Source organism: Phaethon aethereus (assembly GCF_964289735.1).
Source record: "Phaethon aethereus genome assembly, chromosome: 10".
NCBI classification, from domain to species: Eukaryota; Metazoa; Chordata; class Aves; order Phaethontiformes; family Phaethontidae; genus Phaethon; species Phaethon aethereus.
Window position 1 is genome coordinate 24376045 of NC_138586.1, and position 17041 is coordinate 24393085.

The window sequence follows — 17041 nt, forward strand, 5'->3', positions numbered from 1 at the left end:
AGTAGCTTTTTCAGTCTAGCAAGCAAAGTAATAAAGACGCAGTTGCTGGAAATCAAGAAGAGACAAGACGAAAAATAAGGTACATCTACCACAACACTGAACGTAATTAACTACTGCAAGTGCGTGGCAAAAAATATGTTAGGCTCTCCGCTGCTGGGAATGCTTACACCAACATCAAATGTTTTTGTAAGACACGAGCTCTACTTTACCACGGCAACTGGACCTAATTAGGACTGAATACAGGTATGACTCACGCCTTGGGCTTTTACAGGCTATCAGCAATTACTACAGCAGTTTTCTAGCCCTACCATCAGCGAAATGAGCTGAGTTTTACATGTTTGGGAGGTTTCGCCCCCAGACGGGACCCACGGGAGCGCAGAGGCTGGAGGTGCACCGCAGACATCCCGCAGCGCAGACAGGCTGCCAGCTCCGGCCGAGGCGCTTGGTTCTCGCAGCGGGACCAGCCTCCGGGGCCTGGCACGCCAGCGTTAAAACGCACTGGCAGCCAACAAACCGGAGATGCCTGAAGCACAGAGCCCCGCAGCTCGGCAGGAGCCACGCTGCCGAGTGATGCAAGGAGTGGGCTGGCACAGGACAGTGGGGTCCGGATGCCCGTGTGTGCACGAGGGCTGGCAGCATCCGTGCAGCGTGCAGGCACCTGCGCTTGCAGTCGGAATTGCTGCTGTGGGAGAGGCAGGACACCGCACCAGCAGATCCGAGCACATGAAACCGGCATTATCACTTCTTTTTTTTTTTCTTTTCTCCTTCTCCGTGGCTTTACGGCGTTGATCAGGAAAGAAGATTCTGTTTAATGGATTTCAGCTTGCAGGTCAGCGTGATCTCAATCAATAATGAAGTACTTCGACATATTGCCATTCTGTGCCAAAGCAGAGAGTCCTAAATAAGGTATTCAGTGTGCCACCTCCTCCTCCCATTAAACATACCGAGAGCTGCGGGTCTGCTGGTCACAGGCAGCTCTATTATACCCTATAAGTGACTGGTAATTAACAGACAGGTAAAACCAACTGTTTGGAGGTTGGAAGCATTTTCAGCTGCTCTGCCTCTATACTGTGGGAGAAATAACTGCAGACAAACTCATAGCATGCATGTTTTTAACAATTGCCTTTAAACCGCATTCAAAACAAATGTAAAACAGACCAGGCAGAACAGGTCAGGGTGACCCAAAGTGCTCAAGGAAAAAAAAAAGGGAGGGGGGAGCTATCAGTATTAGCATTAATTTTGTCAATGTGTCCTGCAGAAGAAGGTTACACTGATGTATGTCTTCTCTTTCTTCAGGAAATTTCACCAGAAAAAAAAACGTAAAAATAAGAGCATGCTTGTTTCGGATGGCATTACAAAGCCCTTTTGCTGGCTGCAGACCAGGGAGCTGGGCTTGGCCCCTCACCCCCGTGCCCTGGCTCGGGAGCCCAGCAATCCCACCGGCGGGGCGGTGGTGGCATCCCAGTCCCGGCCCTCCCAGGCAGACAAGGGAAAGGTCCCAGAGGAGACTCCCTGCTTCCCCTGGGAAGCCACGGCTACAAACAGCCAGCAGCAGCCATGAAAACGGCCGTCCTCGGGAACTCCCGCAGGAAGGCGTGCGGGCAGGCATGGTGCGGGGACGGGCTGCTTTGCCCTCTCTCCCTCCCGGCGGGGCTGGGTGACCGGGGCTGGGGGCAGAACCAGCGAAGCAGGTACCAGGGAACCGAGACGGAGATAGCCTGGGGACTTCGGCCAGCAGACTGCCTGCTTGGTCACATCAGGTGGCTTGGGCATGTCCCTGGTGCTCCGGCACCGTGGTGTGCCTTTGCACGTGCTCCCACGCATCGCTCCCGAAGCGCTGCGGCAGCGGCAGCACCCGGCCGTCTGCCGACGGCTCGCCGGCGACGCAGGGAGAGCGCAAGCAAAGAGCAGTCAGAGCCAGCGCGCAGGCTGACTTTGTGAGGTTTTAGGACCGCTTCACCTTTTGGGACATTTTTTTTTCTTCTTGTTACCGGGAAGAGAGGAGTGAGCTGCACGTCTCAGCTCCTGGGGAGAAGGGGGGTGACGCAGTGTCCCCACCACACTCAGATTTACCACCCGCTGCTGCAGAAGCGGAGGGGAGCAGGTGGGCTCCTGCCCTGCTGACCGGGCGTGTTTGTCGGTACCTGAGCTGGAAGAACTGTTCTGGAGGGAAATAAAATGAAAACCGCTGCTCCTGGATGAGCAATAAACCAGAACCTTTTCGGTAGCAAGTTCTTCAGACAACGCTCCAGCAGCCCAGCGGCTCCAGGAGGCACTGCCCATCCCAGCAACAGTGGAAGTATCTACAGGAAACTGTTGGCACGTCTAACCAGCCAGGGCTGCCCTGCTCCCCGCTGCGCTGTGCTAACGCTGCCCAGGGCTCTCCTTCCTGTGTCACCCGTGACTCCCTCTGCTTCGCTGTCGGGGGCCTTTTCATCGTGGGTCAGGTCCATCACCCCTGTTTTTCAGGGTATTTTCTTCCTCACTCTCACATCAAATGAACTCAAAGATGAGCCACCCAGTGATCTATACCGTAGCTTCTAGATTTTGAGCAGAAAATCTCAGATTTTGGATACGGGCACTCTGTCAGGTTTTAGTAGAGCTACAGGTTTTGGAACATAGACAAGGATCTTTACCAGTGATACAGGAGCAACACCCATTCAGTGAAGAAAAATACCGGGGGTGTAATTTTATAAAGAAAAATGCCTCTTTCTGCCTGGGAAAAATCATCTTAAAATGGGAGTGCTCTGTGGAAAGAGGCTTTGGTGTGAGTGAGAATCCAGCTTACCCAGCCGTTTACATTTTTTCAGATTAACAAGGTTTTAAATTAAGGAAAACATTGTTTCATTAAACTTTTGTTTGAGTTTCAGGAAATTCATCATTTTGGTATTAGAAACCTGCAAATGCTTCCTGAAGCTCCTTACTCTCCATCAGCCTCATTTTTTCATCCAATTACTGACTATTAGTATGCCAAGTACATTTGTTATCTGCAGGACTAGCCCGGCTGCCCCAGCCGCCGCAGGGACTTGGGGACATTACTCAGACAGTACCTCCGAGAGTCATCCCAGCTTCGTAGCACTTCCGCAGGCGACAGGATGGGCAGTTTTTCCTTCTGAATTTGTCGATGGTGCAGTCATTCCGGCTGGCACAGAGGTATTTCTGTTTACCTACAAACATCAGAGGGAAGAGAGGATGGGTGGTGGGTACCGATCAGAGCAGAGCACCCCTCCTCTGCGGGCCATCCCTCCTGCCGGCGGCACCGCACCTCCCGGCAGGCGCGCGGCAGAGGCTCCCAGACCCGGAGCTCCAAGGAGAAAAATCACTCTGCTCTGTGCAGAGGTATTCAATAAACCGCAATTAAGAAGTAATTAAATATGCATAGTTTGGTTCTCATTCTTCAAATGTCATACGTCTACAGCTTGGCTTCTTGCTGCAACGAGCTGCTTCTCTCCCAGAACGCCTTCAAAACACATCCTCCTGCCCCAGCACTCACCTACAGTTTGCCGAATACAGTTCCCAGACAGCAGCCTTCCCTCTACAACCACGGCTCTCCTTACAGTGCCTTTTGGGGCTGAATTATTTTTTTGCATTTGTTTTCTGTGGGTTACAGACATTGGGGTTGAAGAACCGATTTTGCATGGGGAGCTGCTGCCCCACAGGCTCTGCCGCTGTGGGTCTCATGGCAGGCTGGCACCAGTCACCCTGTCCCCTGGGCTGCACTCACAGCCAGCCAGGAGGAAACTGGGACCAGCGATTCCCTGTAAGGGAGACCCCGTGCAGCAGCAGGCTTAGGGGGGCTTGCAGAAAATTCAGAAGTTACTTACTGTCAGATGAACCGGTACCTTAGACTCACCTTTCCACTTGCTGAGAGAGCCGCCCTTAGAGCTCCAGATTTCAGCTTTTTTTTTTTTTACTGCCTCATTTGTTAGACATGGCAAGAATGAACTTTCCTTCCTGACTCGTCATTTCTTTTCTTGTCAGGTCTAACCACTGAATCAGGATTTATCTGAAGTTCTTCATACCATTCCAAACTAAATCAGTCCCAGTAAATAATAGAGCTGTGCACCTCACAGACTCTGCATAAGCAGCCTACATGGGAATCAGTCTATATCCACCTTAACCTTTATTTATCACCCTGCAGATGTTTGCTTTTTATATTCTTATAGGAATAGCCCTTTGGAGTCATCAGAGATCCATTAAAAAGACAAGGCTGACTCTAACCTCATAACGTGCCGGTTTTGGCAAGAGATGCACCTATTTTGGTGCACTGATTTAACAACTCCCCACCTCCCCCCCCCCGCCATCCACAATTTCTGAAGATATCAGAATCAGAAAAAGCGGCAAATTTTTAGCAACTCAGCATCACAGACCTCACTGGCACCGTCTGTCGCTTCCCCATCGCCCTCCCGGCTCCAGAGAGCAGCTTTGTTTCCTGCGCCCACAGAGGGTCCCCCCGCTGCGCCCCGGCGCTGGCTGCCAGCAGCGCGCGGCTGCGGCTTCTCCAGGTACCAAACCCCACCTGCAGCCTCTCACCACAGGGTCGCAGGAAAGTCACAATAAGGCTCAGCATACACCCAACTCCTTCTCACACTGCGTGCGCACGGGGCTGTGCCGAAGGGCTGCAGAACTACCATCCGTTTGAACTTCCTAGAATTGTCCCATTAAAAGCTGGTCATTACACCACCCCCAGTGCCTTAACTGGTAAGACTGGAGACATAATGGGGCAAGAGTGCATCACCTGCAGCTGGGTTCCTCGCTAAATCCTTTTAACACCATTCTCATCAGCACCTCTTCTTATCCCCTCCCCCTTGCTCATTACCAAGCGTTAAGGACACTTAGACAAGCCTCAGCAGCAGCGATTACCCAAATCCCAGAGAACAGAAGCACCATCCTCCCTTTCAACAGTTCATTCAGGAGGATGAGTAATAAACAACTTCAGCTGAAACTGGGTTACTTGGAGTTATTTTTGTGCCGATGGAACCGAGTGCCGAGGCCATACTCCCTCCACTCGACCTCGTTACACGCATACATCAAACAAGAGTGGACGCCCTACTTTCTCAGGCATGGGCTTGGAGGGCTGCAAGGTGATTTTGCTCTCCTTCCCCGCCAGCTGTGCTGCAGGATTCCTGTCTCGTGACAATGTCTGATACTGGGATGCTCCAGAGTCCATCAAAACTACCGCGGGTGTCAATCAGCTGGGGCTGCGACTCCCGGGAAGGCTCACGCCCAGCCCATGGGGCCAAGTCGGTCTCCGGCCGAGGTCATCAGGCTGCCCCGCGCGGTGCTGCCCCGGGAGCATCCGCACAGCCCTCCTGCTCTCCCCTCACCCATCGGCTCCTGCTCCTTCTCTATCTTGCCTCCCTAGTCTAAACTACAGCATTTTTGCAACAATAATAGCTCAAAATCTTTAAAAAGGTCAAGCCTCTCCTGTAAACGGCTTTATTAAGGGAAGGTGGCACAGTCACTGCCCGAGCCCCCCAAGGACGCTCCAGGGTCAGGCACAGCTCTATCTAAATTCCCCTGCCAAGAGGAGGAACCAGCCTCCAAGTCTTAAGTAACTTCTCCTATACAGAGATTTGACTTTAAGTTCAGGATAATTTACTCTCTTCACTTAAGAACAAGCTGAGACGTTCGCAATCAGCTGTTCTTTATTTAAAGATAAATGCACTGTTTTTTCTTTTATTGAGTTTTACATTGGAATTTTTTTTTTCTCTTTTTCTTCCCTGCAAACAACAGGGATACTTTCTCGCATTACTCCAAAGCAGAGGCTCTTGCTTTGCAACTGTAAATACAAGTCTGATCTTGAAACACGCTCTCCTATGTTACCCAGCAGTCCTGCTCTTTGCAAAGCCAACCACCCAGCCTCTTCACAAGGGGATGCTGCCAAGGCGTTAGCCTCAGGTATAACCACCCGGCTGACGACACCGCAGGCGGACGCCTGGAGGAGAGCCCGCTCCTTCCCTGCCAGCCCGGAGACTGGCTGGCATGCGCGTAGGTGAGAAGTGAAGTTACAAAGGCACCCGGTACCCCTCCGCTCCGTCAGACCAGCGCAGGAATCCCAGGAGACCAGTCTGTGCAAGCAAGGCTCTTGCAGACTGCTGCAGCTCCCCTCTTCGCTACGCACCACGGACATGCTGCCGTACCAGTGCCCCCTTCGCCAGCACCCCCCCGACGGCACGGGATCCCTCCTGCGCCACCTCGCACCAGGCAGAACGACGCTTCTGCCACCACCCCTCCCACTCCTCACCAGGGACTGCAAGGAACGGAGAAAGGTTAGTTGCTCAGTCCAGAGAAGCTACTTAACTAAAAGCCTGTAGCCACGTGAATTGTTGTGCCTACTGTAGCTTTCCTTTCCAGAAAGCAACCTCTGCAAAAGTCTGGAGTAAGACTTACAATTGTGAATGTGAAAACCCATTAAATGCCTTCTGGATGAGAGATATATCCTTGTATTTCAGGGCACAAAGCAAGTTCTAACAGCTGGGGGATAAGGCCAAGCTTTCTGAGAAAGGGAATCCCCCAGGGTCGCATGTAACCGCAGGATCTCTAGTGCTTTTCTGTAAAAAATCTGATACCTGTCACTGTCACCAGCTGGGCTATGGCAAGAGCTGAGCCTGCAGGTTTGGTGCTGGGACCGCTCTGAACTTCCCACTTTAGAAATAATCCCATCAGAAACAGTCAGAGGGCACACAGCTGTGAAGCTCTCAGGATCCAACACTAAGTTACTACTAATAAACTATCTTTGCAAAGTTGTTTTCTTAATAGTCAGTCACCTGTATTTCCCAGAAGACTAAAGAAAACAAAAGGACAGCATTCAGCCCCAGTGACGCAGTGCAGGCTCCAGCACCAGCTCCAGTCCTTCGGCGCAGCGGCTTTCACAGCCTGCGGTGGCTGGGACGGTAGGCTGGCTGCGGGAAGAGCAAGGGGAAAGCTCTGCAGGGAACCAGAAATGACGCCTGCAAGTGAAAACAACAGCTTGCCAGAGAGACACGAGCAGGGAAGTTACAGATGCTGGTGAACACCATGGGCAGATAACAGCTCTGTACGGGAGATGACCTAACAGGAAGCCCCGAGCAAGCCAAGGCTAAACGAGGAGCTTTCAAAGTAAACACCTATGGGACTGTGCAAACTGAAAAGGCTTTATTTTAAAGATGCTTAAACCCAGCAAGCAAAAATGTTTTAGCTGCTCGGCTCTCTGGCAACAAGACAAAACCATAATGTTTTAACTGCTGAGCCTGTCTGAAGTCAAATTGTCTGCTTCAGGCTCCAACCGATGTCATGTCTGACTACTCACTGACTGATAGCTTGCTCGCACCCAGCGAAGCGGGTGCTGACGCAGTGGGTCACCCGCAGAGAAGCGCTGCTGCATGGGGCTGGGGGAGCTGGTCTCTGGGTGCCAAGGAGAAAGAAAAGCAATCCCACCTGGCAGACAGCATGGGAGATAGGCAGCAGGCTGTGCCAGGAGGGCCTGGGCTCTCAAAGGTCTGGTTATTCCACTTCCTGCTCTTCCCGTGGAATTTTAAGGCCAGTAATACCCCAGGGGTAGTGAGAAACCCACCACTGAAGCAGGAGCATCACAGTGCTGCAGCACCACGGAAGCCTTTTGCAGACGCGGCTCTTTTGCAGACTGTCAGACCAGCCACGAGAAGAACGCGTTTTAAAACATGGCGATGGTCTTTGAAAACAGTTCACTTTAACTTGTTGTCATCTTGAAAACTTGCACGAACCTGTCGAGTTGGCCTGGAGACACTTCCCTCTGGTGCAGGGCCAGTCCTCAGCAGGTCAGGATGTAGAACAATAATCCATATGAAGAGTGACTGAAAGGGAATCGGGACAGACTGCACAGCAGTCTGGCTGTTAGCCCTCTAGGAAATTGTCAAATACTATGTTATTTTTTTCATTTACCTCTCTGCAATTTGAAGGCAGCCCCATCAAGAATACAGCCTACGGTGTCCCGGTCCTGCTGGCCAGGAACACTGCAGAGGCAGCTCTGAACTGGCCGAGACGGCCATCAGCTCTCGTGCAACCTTGGAGGGATGAGGAAGGTCTACCATTTTTCAGGGGTGGATGCAGGGGACACAAAACTGACTCCCTTCCTGGATGGGATGGGACAACCGGAACCCCTGGACTGCCATCTGATTTGGAAGTGTGTCGTGTTTGAAGTATTATTCTGTTTCAGGGACAAGCATGGTACCATGAGGACCACCCTAATGCTTTTAACTCATCTGAGCCACCCTAATCATGCCAAGTGATGCCCTGCCTACTTGTGTTGAGAAAGAACAAAATCTGTGCTGAGGTGGATGCACTTTTCGTTTACCAGATCTCTGCTGTCGTAGGAGAAAGAGGAATTAGAAGGAGGAGTCATCCTCCTTCGCAGGGTGCGAGTGTGCCTGGCAGCAGAAGAGCAGCAGCACTTCTTGCTGGGGTAGCGAGCCCCAACCCTCTTGGATCCCTCTGCGCTTGGGACACCAGGGCGGGGTGACAGAAAGGGAGAGACAAACATCAGGTTAGATTACAAAAATGGGGCTGGCCATCTTGCAAGTGAGGAAGTCCACATCAGAGCTGAAGAATCTGCATGGTGTGTTTTAGAGCTGGCCTATGTATAACCTGGACATCTTGAGATGGTCTGTAAATCGACAAAGCTGACAGAAAGAAATCAGGAAAATATTCAGGTCTTTTCTGTTAACTGTTCCAACATCTTTCTGGAAGAACCGGGTGGACTTGAGCTTGCAAAAAAAAACCCCAAAGCTATCAAACATTTTATCAAAGTAGGAGTGATCTGCTCTACTGGAAACCACAGAACCACACAGAATCACAGAATCATTAAGGTTGAAAAAGACCTTCAACATCATCAAGTCCAACCATCAACCCAACACCACCATGCCCACTGAACCATGTCCTGAAGCGCCACATCCACACGTTTTTTGAACACTTCCAAAGATGGCGACTACACCACTTCCCCGGGCAGCCTGTTCCAATGCTTGACCACGCTCTCTGTAAAGAAATTTTTCCTAATATCTAATCTAAACCTCCCCTGGCGCAACTTGAGGCTGTTTCTTCTCTTCCTATCACTAGTTACTTGGGAGAAGAGACCAACACCCACCTCGCCACAACCCCCTTTCAGGTAGTTGTAGAGCACAATGAGGGCTCCCCTCAGCCTCCTCTTCTCCAGACTGAACACCCCCAGTTCCCTCAGCTGCTCCTCGTAAGACTTGTGCTCTAGAACCGCACAAATCCCTCAGCATGTATCAAAAGGGAAGAGGAATCAATGTCACAGCTTTTTTTTTTTTTCAAATCTTTTCCCTTTCTAATCCCCTAGAAGCCAGTGGCTGCCTGTAAAACTTTCTTAAATATTCCTGAATTACTGCCAAATCAGTATTAATGCGGCAAAGAATATGATAAAAGAAAAACTACATGTCTAGCTAGTCTCCATTCCCTCCAAGGTGATCTGCTCATGCTGTTCTTCAGTTCCCAGTCCATTGCTTCTCCTACCCACTGGAGGCTGCTGGACAGTAGCACCAGTGGCAGGAAGGTAACAGGCAGAAGAAAAGGGTTTCTTTTTTCATTGAGGAAGCTTTCTGATGTGCGTTGTAAAAGGTCTCCAGAGGTGACCTAAGGTTTTCAGAGATGTATTTTATGGTCTTTAAAACATGAGAACAAACTGAAATATCAGCTTTCAATATTGCTCCTCAACTTTAAGAAGGAAAGGTCTGGCTGGAAAATTACCAAGAGTCAGGATACAAATCATCACCTGCCACTGCCCTGCCTTCAGTATTTACAACGGAGTCTGATTTATTGTTTATTCCCCAAAATACTCTATCCATGTACCTCAGGGTAACATAAGATGAAACCTCACACCCAGGCAGGTGCCCCCCACCCTGCTGCTCCTCACTGCAGACGCACTTCGCTCCACGGTCTTGTCCAGGGGAAAGGCAAAGGGCTGCTGCTGCCCGACCCCAACGCCACCAAACAGCTCTAACCTTCTGCGATACCTCGAGGTTTAAAAACTGAGAACAGGCATAAACCCCATTTAAATTAATGGTATAACACAATCAGGAGAGGGAATGGGACCACAGCATACTATTAAGAGCAGCGCAAGCAGCCCGGGCTGCCTCCTCTCCCCCAGCAGGCATCTCCCAGCCCTCATCCGCACGCCGCGCAGGACAGAGCCCGCCCCAGTGTTAACGGAGGAGCACCGCCCCAGGAGTCGCCAGCCGACACAGGGCATTTCATCAGCGCTTTATCTGACAGAGAGAGCCAAGACTCCACTTACTATAAATCAACAATAACTTGTTGACTTAAACAAGCATCTGTTATTTACTCTGGCTGCACAAGCCAATCCATTTGTCCTTACACAGAGTTGGTATACAGCAGAGACATATCTGTAAATAATTTACTTGGGAAAAATATGCCAAACTTATTATCTATTAATATTATTTGATTGTCCTATTACAGCAACAGGATGCTGTTGTCATCTATGGCACAGCCCCAATTCTTCCCTGAACCAGTGCTGCCAAGTACACTCCAGGCACGGATGATGAATGAGGGAAAAGGTGGCTCTGAAAGCACGCAGGGTGATGCCAGAATCAATCTAGAAGCAGTGCCCTGACAATGGCAGGTGAGTACCCACCGGTTTGGGACCTCTGCTCAACAGAAGGGTAACATAAGGCGCAGGAGGGGAAGGTCACGGCGAGACAAGCCAGAGACAGAAGCCTCCATCCCTGTCGCTGGCCGCCAGCTGGGAACCGCAGTGCCTCCCTCTCCAGGGACATTGCTGACCCACAGCCCAAGGAAACAGCCGGGCTAGGTCCTCCTACATGCCAATTACCAAGAAAAGATGGTGCAAAGACCTTGCTGTTGAGAGGGAACATCTGGGCTCACACTTATCTCTGGAGAGCCCGGCACTACAGAGCTGGTCGTGAAGTAGTTGCTTTCTCAAGGGTTGGGGTGACGGATCATGGACACCAAGGTCAGAGCACTGCTCTCAATGCACAGACAGTTCTGATGTTTTGCAGGTACTGAGAGAAGTGACCCTCTGAAAGGGATGCAAGAGAGGAAAAGCATCCCCTAAATTTGAGTTGTGGGTCTGAGATGGCAGGAAGGCTGTTGGGAACTCAAAGCACCCTTGAGAGTCAAGAGGAGAAGCAGGAACTGACTCTTCCAGGGTCTCACTAGCTCAGTAAGATAATCAGGCGTTGAAAAGGATTGTTTTTGGCAAACTGGTTTGGCTACTCTTTGAGGGCAATCTGTAATGTGGAATGACAAACATACAACAAAGAAATCCATTCACCCTTGAATTTTCTCCTTTACTACTTTAAGAAACTTTAGAAACCCACCACACTTTGTCCCCACCACTCTTGCCTCAGTCCTCTTGGTTTGGCAAGCTCCCCAAAGCAAGGCTGTTTAACCTCTTTCAACAGGAGAACATACCACGATGCTGTAAATGCCTCCAGCACTTACACGTTAATGCTCGACTGCTGATGAAAGAACTTGCGTCAGCAGAACTTGACTCTCAGGCTACTTTGGTAGAGAAAGCCAACGCTTGGAGGTGGGGGTGATTTTCCCTCCTGTCCCTGTACGCATTACCTTCAGCCGCCCGTTTGAAGAAGACTTTGCAGCTACCACAAGTGAGGGCTCCATAGTGGCACCCAGATGCTTCATCTCCACAGATCAGGCAAGTCTTCTGAGGTGGAAAGTAATAGTCAATGGGCAAGATATGTTCATGGCCAGTCTCCAACCTGAAGCATAAAAGAGAAAGAGAACAAGGGAAAGGGTCAGCAAATGAGGTTAGGACGAGCTATTGATGAGCGCAGCGGATGGCACTTGGGAGAACATTCATGGCAAAACCCAAAATTTCAGTGATAGGACAAGCCAAGCACTGCACAGAAAGGAGGCAAGAGATGACTAAGCCAAACCTCACTCTGCCCATGCAGAAGACCATGCTGGGGTGCCCCTCCTGACGTTGCCCCTAGGTACAATGTGTGACAATGTGTGACAAAGTACAGCCACGGTGACAGCACAGCCTAGAAAGAAAAGATGACTGGGACTGTAACTTTGCCTTCAACAGTGAGGCCTGTACACCAAAAATGGACTCTGCATGCTCATTAAGCTACGCGATCTATTAAGGTAATTGTTGTCACTTCACTACAGATGAATTTACCCTTTTCCTTCTTAATTCAAACAATTTAATTTTCCCAAATCTATCAAACTCCCTGAAGCTATTGCATTCTTCCTGGTTTTTTGTCTTGCTGGTTTTCTACCCATTCCCTCTTTCAATATCCAGCAATGGCCGGACGCAACTTTCTCCCAGGATGCCTTCCTCATCCACATGACTACTAAAACCACCCAGAAGCCTCTGGTGAAAACATAAAGCATTTGCTGTGAAAGTGTCACAGTAGACTCCTGTTTATACCCATCCCAGGGGTATAAAGGGACTGCCGCTGTTGTCTCCCCGTCACACGGCACACACCGGGATAGTGCCACCGAGGGCCCTGTCCTGGGATGGCCCCACGGGCAGAGCACGGTGCTGCCAACCACTCAATGGTGAAAACAAACCGCAGAGCCAAAAATAAAAGCTGCAGAGTCTGCCATGTAATAGTTATTATTAAATGCTGGAAGTGGGTCAGTGTGGATTACGGAGCTTCAAATCTTCCACCCGCCAGGCTCAGTTAGTCCGAAAGACCCATTTTGGATTTTCACTCTGGGTAGCTGGAAACAAAGGCAGAGGCAGACTACGGACTCCCACGAAGACCTGGGGCCATCGCTGCTTGTTGCTGCTTTCCCCAACCCACAGTTTTGACATAACCTCATAACCTCTTCCAAGTTCTGCTGGGGAAGCACGAGGAGCAGCCTGCAGCCCTGGCACAACCCAGGCAGGTGCCCAGCCCGACGAGAGGACCGCGGCGCTGCCGGGGTGCTCCGGAGGCAGAGCCCCACACCTCCACCCCTCCCACCGCTCCCACGGTGCTGCCAGCGTGGGAGCGGGTCCCCGCGAGCCGGGACCCGGGGGCAGGACTTCGCCCACCAGCGCCCCGCCGCACTGCACTGCCTGCGCGCGCCAGGCTGACGCAGCGCCCACCAGCCCCGTTAACCACAGCGCCGAGAGGCTCTGAGAGCCAGCCCTCCTCTCCGACCGCGTCTTCCTCATGCTTCCCCCTCCACATGCCCAAACCCTTTTCCCTGGGCTGGCACCCGCCCTGCCGCCTCCCTCCCGACATGCGCTGCCACACTTGTCGGATCAGATCCGCGGAGAAGCTGCTTTTTCGAGAGGCACGGCAGAACCGGAGGCGCTCATCAGAACCGCAAGTCAATGCGTGCCCGGGCTGTACGGGGAGCGACAGCATGTGAAGTTATGTGCCAAAACTGGCTTTTTGTCAAAACACCGGATGAGGCCATTAGCTTCTAACAGTCAGCAGGTCGCTGCAACTTTTCAATCAAAATTAGATCTGCTTTTGGTTTCTGGTATTGTTTGAATGCTTGCAGGTGAGCTGTTAGAAATCAAATTATATTAACAGCAAATGTGACAATGCCGGGGCTCCTTGGGAAAAATCTTTATACTCAGAAAAGCCCCATTTGGGCCCCCAGTGTGAATAAAACCAAAATCCACTGAAACAGAAAATAGCGCTGGGAGAGATGGCAGCCGGAACCCGTACCGTGAATCTTCCAAAAAGCCCTGCAACTTTCAGAAAAGCGGGGTCAAACACCAAGACAGACCCCGGGGCACTGGAACGCCGTCCTGCTTCTCAGGCCCTCTGCCCCAAACCGCACCCCGCGGCCAGTGCCATCCGCGCCCCGCCGGCCCGCGGGCAGCTCTGCCCCCCCGCTGCGGCACAAGCAAGGGGACATCTCGGGCACCAACAGAGCGGCTGGCAGCATCGAGGTTTAATTAAGGAAAGACACGTGTATTGTCTGTCCTAATCACCAGCTCTTCCACTGGGTTTTCCCAGTGTGTAGGGGCAGCTGCCTGGTTATCGTCTTTTGCTCAGCTATTTCAATTTTGGTAGTAAGTAGCTTCTTTAGTTCAGACAACCCATTCCCTTTTGTTCCGCTGCCCAAGAGACACAAATCAAACTGAGGAGAGGGAGGTTTTAAATGAGAAAAAGTGATTCCTCAAGAACAGATGAGGAAAAAATATTTGACTGGTTTAAATCATACCATAGGCTGAAAAATACTTTGCGCTGCAGACAGGACTTAAGGGGCCGTCACTGTTGTTATGGGAACAATTAGCCAGGATGCTTAATTTCAACCAAAGACTAACTCTGTTACCAGAGTACCGGTGCGGTTCGCCTTTCATACGGGTCAGGGCTCTTGGTCTTTTCTAAGCCCCTCGCACCTTGAGAGTAAACATGAAATGGGACAGTTACTGGCTCACCTCTGTCCTCTGATCTTGCTGTCCATTGTGTCCTTCAGGAATGCTGCTATCTTCTATTCCTCATGCGAGAGCTATGCAGATCCTACCTAAATTGTAGGTTAATAACTGGAGCAGCAATTTCATCCTCTGTTCTTAAAGCAAGAAACATTTTGAGTGATTTCTCATCTTTTCAACAGCAGCATTCAGAATCAGTGACTCAACTGTAGATGCTGCTCAACTATTCCTCCCTGATGATCTCAATTTCCAAGGCTTTTCTTGAATTACTGATAGTCAACTGCAACTTCTCTGCCACAGTTAAGCCCTGATGCCACAAACGTCTCCCAGCATCTCGCCCGTCCTCCCAGTGCAATCCCACTGCCCGGTCCCCGGAGGGGCCCAGGGCACCCCTGCCCTCCCCGTGCCACCTCTGTAGGAGCACCCTACGCTGCACAGCCTCGGCACTCAGTTGGAGGTGCTACTGTAGAGCAGACGCTATGAAGAACTAACCAGCAGCAGATACAAAAGCTTTGCTAAAAATGTCTTATTTATCCAGCTATTTCTGAGGTTCCAGCACAACCAGACCTTTTGTTACCTTCTTTCTCCTCTCTATGCAATCAGAAATCTGAAAAGGGCTCATTTATCTTTTTCCATAAGGCCTTCCATACTGTGCTTTCCCCGTTCTTTGCACTATGTATTTCAGCTAGGAAATAAGCAGCACTGACTCTCACAGTAGCAGCTGTTGTGATGACAGCAGCAGGACCCCCAGAAGACCTTGGAGTATTTTTGAGGCCTAATTATTTAAAGCTGCAAAGTAGGTTAGCAATTAAGGCTTGGGTGGCTTTTAAAACAGCTTTTTAAATAGCTGTTTCTCCATAGGAAGAGTGGAAGTACAAATATACCTTCATGCATGTGTATATCTAGTGTACCTATATATGTGCACCTACCTACGGAGGGTGCTGAGCAGAGCGTCCCAGCGGCGCTCGGGGTCTCCCTGCACCCTCCCGCGCCCTTGGCCCAGCTCGCCCCCGCTGCCCACTTACGGATGGAAATCAGCGGGAGCTGGCAGACGCTCAAGGTTAATCCCGGCTGTGAGACGGGCTCGTCCCGGGGGCAACGCTCCCGCCTTCGGGGTGTGCACAGGGCAGCATTCGGCCCCCGGCATCCTGTCAGGCCGGAGATTGATGTCCCGGCAGCTGGGGAGCGGCACGGCTGCTGGCTGAGCCCCGCAGCACCAGCGCGACCTCCAGCTCGCTGCGGCACCTCTCCTACTGGCAGCCACTGCCCGCAGAGCTGGAGGATTCGCCTGGGAATGCCCTTGACTTTAAAAATGTGCCAATTTGCCCTTTTACTTTTTATACTTAGAGGGAAAATCGTCAGAAAAACGGAACTTAAAACGTGGGCAACTCGGAGTGAGCTGTGATAATGGTACCTTGAACGATCTGTTTTCCAGTTTCCAAGGGGCGTTCTCAAAAGACGTCGGTAATAACACTCCAATGAGCCAAAAAGATGGCTTACGGAGGCAGCAGGCACGTGTGGACCAGCAGCTTTCTGGGCAGAGCCCCAGGTGCCCAGCTGCACAGGGGTCCCAGCGACCAGCAGCGCTGGCAGCTCCTCTGTACCCGCGCAAGGGGCCAGAGGGGCGGCTCAGCCAGCAGGCTCGCCACGTGCTGCCCAAAGCTTTCCTCCGAGCACAAGTTTTCGCTCTGTCGGTACCCGCTGATTGCACCCACCCCGCAGAGCCACAGAAATACGGAGGTCTGACCAAAGCAGGCATCGAGCGCGTTGCGGAGGGCTCCAGAATACGGGACCGTAGTTTGCACAATATATGGCAAGTGTCATGCAGCCTCAGACACCCAAAGCAGGGAGATAGCACGGCGCGGGCAGACACAACGGCTGCAGCAGTGACGTCGGGCAGAGATTCCAGCCCTGGAGCATGGCTTGAAGGCCAAGGTCAGGAGTGCTCACAAAAGAGCACAGCAGTTTTCAGGGAGGAGGAAAACAACTTCAGTATCTCTCTTATGGCTATAGGAAGAATTTTACCGTCATTTCAGAATGGTTCTTTAAGGAAACAGAAAGAGCCTACTGTGCTACTGCCACACGCCAGTATTTCTGTAGTGCAGGTGCTGTGATTTTGCAAGGCGGCACTTGTTTGTCAATAGTGAATTCCACCCAGCAGCCCAGATTTCACAACACACCCAGAAAACCACGGGCAATCATGGCTAAGCGGGAAGTCAACCACTTCCCATAGCCCACAGAGGAAGTGTCCATCTTGGCAACAGCCGGCACACGCTACCCAAAAGGAGCCGAGGCACAACTGTGTCGTCCCCACTCCGAACGCCCGACTCCTGAGGCAGCCCGCGAAGAAGAGGGTTTGCTGCTTTACCTGCGTGGCTCCTGCAGTCCATGCCCACCTGCTCGAGTAAGATTAATTTGTCAAGCAGTTCGCCATGCTAATGTAACACAATGCATATTCCTTACACTCCCTCTGTTTTCCATCAGTCTGACATAACTGAACAAACACAATTTCCGCCTCCTTCACTCTTAATTTGACTACATTTTCCATGTTAAAATTGCTCTAACAGTTGCAGTAGAACAACCCGCCAGACTGTAATGAAACGCCACAGTGCTGCCTTCGACTCAGCTGTGCCTCGGCGGCTGGCACTACCTCCTCGTGGCATCAGTTTGCCGCGGGAA

At 51.3% G+C, this 17041-nt stretch overlaps 1 protein-coding gene across 1 annotated transcript in view; it reads right to left on the bottom strand.

Moving 5' to 3' along the window:
• Positions 1–17041, bottom strand: part of AR (androgen receptor) — a gene marked incomplete at both ends in the record, with an annotated part of 54071 nt that overhangs the window by 14749 nt on the left and 22281 nt on the right. Inside the window, 2 exons of the mRNA XM_082004268.1 lie at positions 3051–3167; positions 11584–11735. Coding sequence (XP_081860394.1) covers positions 3051–3167; positions 11584–11735 — 269 coding nt within the window. The remainder of the gene's footprint in view (positions 1–3050; positions 3168–11583; positions 11736–17041) is intronic.